This window comes from Antrostomus carolinensis, unplaced genomic scaffold (genome assembly GCF_000700745.2).
Source record: "Antrostomus carolinensis isolate BGI_N321 unplaced genomic scaffold, ASM70074v2 scaffold757, whole genome shotgun sequence".
NCBI classification, from domain to species: domain Eukaryota; kingdom Metazoa; phylum Chordata; class Aves; order Caprimulgiformes; family Caprimulgidae; genus Antrostomus; species Antrostomus carolinensis.
In genome coordinates, this window is record NW_010329241.1 from 27943 (window position 1) to 34621 (window position 6679).

The following is a 6679-nucleotide window of genomic DNA, read 5'->3' on the forward strand; positions in this document are numbered from 1 at the left end:
GTCTTTGGTGGAGCATAAAATGCTGCCATCCAAGTCCAAAGGATTACAGGAGATCCAAGGGAGGGCACAGTCAACCTCAAAATGCATGCTGGTGTGAAGGAGACCAGTGCAAAGGAGGTGAGAGAGCTTTAATTCTGCAGGATTTTGTTCTTGCCTCTGCAGACCGAGCATCACATGGGTCATGATTCCTTTCTTTAAAACAGAAGGACCCAACATAATTGATTTTCATCAAACACGTTCAGAAGTTACTTTTAAGAATGAACCTATCCTCTGTAGTTTGGTACTCCAAGTGTTCATGTCCCCTCCCTACAAAGAAGCTCCTCTCCTACCAAAGGCTTATAAGCCAGTGTCATTGAACCCAGTTCCTACAGAAATTCCAAAAGCTCCCTCTCCTGCATGAGCGTGTCTCTCTGCCAAGCTTCAACCTTCTGCTCTGGTTTATTCCAACGCTGATAGCTTCCTTCTTGGTGTGGCCAAGCCACTTGTATTGCAGACTCCTTTTGGAAAAAAAACCTGTTGTTGAGCAGAGGTAATTTAGGCAAGTCTTTCACCCCCAAGGTGAGACTGGGAAGCTCACAAGTGACTTATAAATAGTGTGAATGGAAATCTTTAATTCTGATTTTTGCCAGCATCTTATTTTTCCAGTCCTGCATAAAGAAGGTTCTTGGAGACTTTTGTGGTGGCAGAGAACAAGAAAACACATTAAGATTACAAGAAGCCCAGGGAACAGAAATTCACTCTATTCCATGTCATATTAATAAAACCTCAGTACCTGTCCCTCCGGTAAAGCTCCTGGACAGCGTGGATCCTCAGAAACATGTTCATTTCCAAATCCTGACATGTACTATAAAATAAACAAGACAGCTCATCAGTTTTTTGAAAACACAAGCAAAACCTCTCCAACAACCCATCCCCATTCTTTTTCACAGGCTCTTTGAATGCATTAAGACTTTCTCAAGTGATCTACTTGTGTATTGCCACAAACCATTTTCACAGCTCCTGGGTTTGCTTTGTTAGCAAACTGTGTGGTGGACTGGGAAGCACAAACAGGATTTGCTCTTCTGCTAAATCTGCATGTCTATTTTGACCACATTCTGCACCATGTAGGCATTTGAGAAATAAGCCAAATATGACATACACAGCCAGACTCAAGAACAGGGTGATGTATAGGAAGAACCATGCATCAACATTATGCAGACGTGCTAGCACCATCTAAGTTAAATCTGACTTTGCTTGAATCTTGGCTGTTCCAAAATTTGCCTTGCAAATTCATGCAAAGAGTCCTCATATACTTAGGGATTGAAACTGGGAGCTGCTCAGTTGTTGAGTTCTTGTAATACACCCCCATGAACATCAAGAATAAGGTCAGGACGTAGTTGGGATGAGGGAGGAAAGGAAACTCGGATGGGTCTTAAACTATGTCACTGATTTGCTTTAAATAAGTATTGACCAGTGGGGTGTGAATGTCCATCATGGTAGTAAGCAAGAATGAATCCATTACCAGGTGATGGTCTGGTTTTGCAGGGTGATGTATACCTGAGAGACCCATGGATGGCACAGACCCTCATGCCCTCCCATGCCTGCCCTGCCTACAGCTGCTGTGGTCTGAATGCAGCTAAAAGCCACAGGACCCCAGAGGCTGCAGCTCCCAGCTTTGCAGCACTGAGAAAAGCCCCACAATAAACCTGAGCCACACAAGGGAAGCAAGTGTAACAGAGACCTTAGCTTTGCACTGCCAGAAATGTAAATACAGTCCCTTCAGGTCCTATAGAAAGGCACGAAGCAACTCTGTTGAACTCTGCGTGAATGCAGAGGTGTTTTGGCAGCGATCAATGGTTCAGCTCCGTGCCCTGGGGAGAGAGTTAAATATTAATGCTTCCCTCTGTCAGCTGCAAGAGGAGTTGGCAGCACAGGGATGGCAGATTCCAGGTGTCCCAATACTTGGCTGACGCATGCATACTTGATGTGATGGGGTGGCGATGGCCCTGCGATGCTGCTGGGGTGCAGCACTGAGAAACCCCCGCAAGCAGAGGTCTGACATGAGGGTGGAGTGACAAATCCCCTACACCTGGTTTATTATATTATTACAGTGCCTGGATTATTTCTCCCAGGGGTTCTCAGCCTTGTGTAATTTGCAGCCCTCCTATAAAAAATTTCCCAGTGTAGCAGACACTTTCCTCCGACACCTTTCAGCGACCTGGAATAAAAGTCCATTCCCAGGGGGAACCAGGCTGGCTGGAAGCCCTGCTTAGCCTGAACCCAAAAACATCTCGGATTCTGTCGGTTCAGGGAAGGTGTGTTTCTCTCCTTCTTACAAACAAACGTACATCACTAGGACTCTGCTCTCCACTGGGTTCTGCAAGAAGCCTATTGATATGCAAAGCAGCAGGTCACCTAAGCAGCCTTGGCAAATGTATTGTACTGGAGCATATCTTTTTTTTTTTTTTTCCCTTTCTCCTCCCCTCTTTTAAACGGAAATGCAGCAATATCTGATGGGACTGCAGCAGTTCCAGAATTAACCAAGACCTCCGCACTGCATCCTCCTTTATCAGCAATGTAGAGGTGGCTGGAGGGTTTTTCTGCGGGGCAGCCATCGTGAACAGGGGAAGAAAGGAGGGCATGCAACTTGAGTTGAAGTTGTCCCTACTGCAGGGGAGGTTGGACTAGATGACCTTTAAAGGTCCCTTCCAACCCAAACTGTTCTATGATTCTATGCTTTTTTTTCTGGAGGCGTAGCCAGCAAAGTACGTCAGGCTCCTGCACAGCAAGGAGAGGGTTAATGCAATGTCTAGGCTGCTTTGATGAGCATCACATGTAAAATGCTCCACTAAGGTGGTAGAGAGCTGGGGGGGGATGGTTTGTGGTTCTTCAGTGGGTTTGTGTATCTGGTAACCAGTGTGTGCTTCCCAGCAGCTCCCTGCCATGGTGCTGGGGCAAGGGTGAAGGAGGCACAGAGGTTTTGCTGTGAGAAATCCTTCCCCTGTCCTTCAGGTTAAAAAGTCAGTGACCTGCACAGCTGGCCTGCCCATCCACATCCCCAAAAGCCCCTTTGGTTCTCCTTGCTGGGATGGGGGAAAGAAAGAAAACCAACTGAGCAGCAAGTGTCTTGGCCGGCAGCTGCTCATGGCTGAGCAGAGAGCCACTGTCTTCCTCGGCTGCACATCACTGGGGGCTGCAGAGCCGCCAGTCATCACCCAGTGAGGCAGGAGATTGGGTGGTCCTGGGCAGGGTAGCTGAGTTGGGGAGGAGGAGATGTTTCGGAGAGGGTGGCATTGCCCCCCTGCCCTGAGAGTGGCGGCAGAAGCTGCTGCATCATTGTTTGCTCGAATCAATTCTTCCTTACCAAGAAAAAAAATAAAATTAATCCTCAGGTAACTGCATGGAGGGCTGAAAAAAAAGACATTGGCAGGACTGCAGCTGCGGGAGGGGACACTTGTCCTACCAGTGATTGATCACCCTCAGTGTGGCTCCAAGTCTTAGCCTGGATGTTCAGTGTGGCTTTTCTCATTCCCTCGTTTTATTTTGTCTTACCCTGTGGCAGACCTCAGAGAGGCTTCTCTCCTCTCCATGCCCTCAGGGGTCAGTGCCAAATGCTACTTGGACTGCCAAAAATATCTGCCTGACACCAGCTCCTCACGTGCATTTGGAGGCATCATGCTCCAGAGCTCAGGAGCACCATGCAGGGACCCTGCCGATGTAGGTCGGTGAGGAGCAACAGCGCAAGAGCCATGCATGCCACAGAACTTCTCCCTCCTCCCTGCCGACCCTCTGAGCCCACCTCCCACCTCTCAGCTTGTGTTGTGCAGGGTAGCCTGAAGCCAGGAGAAATGAACCCTTTCTGCCCACCCAGCACCTGCACCAGAGCATCCTTCTTGGGTGAAACTATCAGGGCAGATGGAAACCAATCCTTCTTCTCCAACTTGGTAACAGGGTTATAGTCCAAAGTGACCTCACTCAAGGTCCCTGCCTGGCATACATGGCTCCTGGCTGTGTTGTAACTCCAGTCAGGTAGGTTGATGGGAACTATTTTGGCAATGGGGCAGGTGGTTTCTCTAGAAAACAAAAAGTTCTCTGTGGTCTTTTGTTTTCTCTTCTGCCTTTAATTACAGTTGTCGTCATTTTGTTCAAGATCCTGTAGCTTTTTATGCAAACAGGATCTTAGGAATTCATCTGACTCCACTTTGTTTTGTTGTTTTTCAATAAAATGGGAGAGATAAAAGCCCAGCACCGCATAAAAAATTCAGCAAAGCTCATTGATTGGAATAACTGGGATACAAAGCAGAGTGCTCGCAATGGGTGTCATTCTCTGACCTATAAACCATAACCTTTTGTTCACTGGATTAGACAGCAGGCATGGGAAAAACACATTTGAAGTCTGAACACATAGACTGCAAAATAATTAAGGTTCAAACACTGCATAATACATTTCTCTGTCAGCTCCTGCTGCAGTTGTTCAGCCTGGAGAAGAGAAGGCTCTGGAGATATCTTATTGTGGCCTTTCAAAACATGAAGAAGGCCTATAAGAAAGGTGGGGACAGACTTTTAGCAGGGCCTGTAGCGAAAGGACAAGGGGTGATGGTTTTAAACTGAAAGGGGAGATTTAGACTAGATGTAAGGAAGACATTTTTTCCAATGAGGGTGGTGAAACCCTGTGCCAGGTTGCCCAGAGAGATGGTAGAAGCCCCATCCCTGGAAACGTTCAAGGTCAGGTTGGACGGGGCTCTGAGCAACCTGATCTAATTGAAGATGTCCCTGCTCACTGCAGGGGGGTTGGACTAGATGACCTTTAAAAGGTGCCTTCCAACCCAAACCTTTCTATGATTCTGTGATTCTATGAAAACAACATTCATCACTACACAAAAGGCACAGCACTTTGTATCAGCTCAGACCTGTCAACACCAGAACATCGAACAAAAACCCACAAAAATAGGGACATGAGCATTTGGGGCAATGAGCAGGGCAGCCCTTCACCCTCTGTGTGGGGCTCCACAGCCTCCTTGCAGGGTAAACCCAAAGCACCCAAACTGGAGCTCTGCCCTGGTGCTGCCCCAGTGCTGCAGGGCCAACATCCCCGGCAGGAGCTGCCATCTCCCCAACATCTCACCAAACCTCTTCTCCAGATGGGCCAGGGACAGTTCAGGGCCAGACCCTTCCTGAAAGGACCTGCCCAACCTCCAAGGTGGGTCAGAGCACTTGGTGGAGGAGGAAAGAGAAGGACGGATGCTGAGAGCAGCAGAGAGGAAGGGTAAAGCAAGGTTTTTGGAGGACAGATGCAAAGAGAAGGTGGTCTGCACAGAGGTGATGGTGAGGTATGGATGTATCTGATACCTCAGAGAGGAGGTGCTGGCAGAGCAGCCTGTTCCCATGGCCAGCTCTGGGAAGGCCCATGCTCAACGTGCAGCCACAGTCACACCGGCCAACAGCGTGTGAAGGTCTGCTAGAAACAAGTCAGAAACAGAGGCAGAAGATGCTGTCAGGCCACCCATCTGGAGTGGTACAGGGGCTCGGCTCCCTCGCTGCTGAAAGAGGATGGTGAAAGCTTAGGGTGGGGGGGACGACAAGCAAGGAAGAGGCATGGCAAAATTTGACTGTACGAGGAGACCAGACTCTTCAGAGATGAAGAAGACATGTTAGGCCACAACATAAGATAATGAACATCACAGAAGAGGGTGAAGGAGCACACACACGTATCTCAGGCATATCCAGAGCCTGGAAAAGGCTCAGTAACAAGGACAGCACCAAAGTCTGGGGAGAAACATGATGGTCCTGCACAAGCTCTCAACACTACCAGCAGTTCCGGGATGAGCCCTGCTTCAGCTCACATGTTCTGATGTCCCTGGGCAGCCGACCCCCATGCAATGACAGAGAGGTGCCAGTGAGGTTCGGGGTTGCGATCCTCATGTTCCTACACGTGAGCCATAAACCCACCACATCCTGCCCTTCTCCCCGAACTCCTCTGTGCTCTGACAAACGGTGGTGGGGAAAGCTCCCACCAGCTGCCCCGCTGGGGCTCAGAGAAGAGGGCATGGCCAGAGGGGGGTGCCCTGCGAGGGGTAGTGAGAAAGCTGCTGCTCCCCAGGGCTGCTGGGGAAGATGGCAGCCAGGGTTGCAACATCTGGGCAGATGTTGCCAGCCAGATATCATAGGCTGAGAGGGAAACACCCGCCGGGCAGTCGGGGCAGGAGGAGGGCACAGGAAGGACAAATACTGCGATGAAAATGTCCTGTGCCGGGACAGCCTGACCAAAAATTATTTCCAAAGGAGATGAGGGAAAGAAAATCCTATTTATAGACAAAACCCAGCAAAATCCTTTATCCCAAGAGAGCCTTAAAACACACCCTGAAACACAAACTAGGGGCATATTGCAATGAAACAGGCGCCCAAAAATCAGTGTCAGCAGAGAAGGGGTGTCCACAGGCAGCACTGGTGGGTTGCAGGTCCCCAACCCCTTACCTGCAAGCCCGTCATCCTCCTCCTTGTTGTCCTTCTCTTGGAGCAGACACAAACCCCAGGCAGGTAGCTGGCCGAAGCAGCCTGCCAAGCAAAGCCTACTAGCTGGTCGACTGAGCCGGGCTGGTGGCAGGTTGACAGTGCTGAAAGTGAGAAAGTCCAAGGGAGTTTGCAATCTGTTTGCTCAGCCCAGTCTGTGTTTAACCAAACACCGGCCCTTCTCTGCAGA

The 6679-nt window shown here is 49.4% G+C and overlaps 1 protein-coding gene across 1 annotated transcript in view; it reads right to left on the bottom strand.

Annotated features, from left to right (window-relative positions):
- HGD (homogentisate 1,2-dioxygenase) overlaps positions 1-6468 on the bottom strand; it is a 28399-nt gene extending 21931 nt beyond the window's left edge. Inside the window, exons 1-2 of the mRNA XM_010172451.1 lie at positions 6454-6468; positions 773-844 (exon numbers count right to left, since the gene is read on the bottom strand). Of these exons, the coding sequence (XP_010170753.1) occupies positions 773-844; positions 6454-6468 (87 nt within the window). The remainder of the gene's footprint in view (positions 1-772; positions 845-6453) is intronic.
- Between the last annotated feature and the right edge of the window lie 211 nt (positions 6469-6679).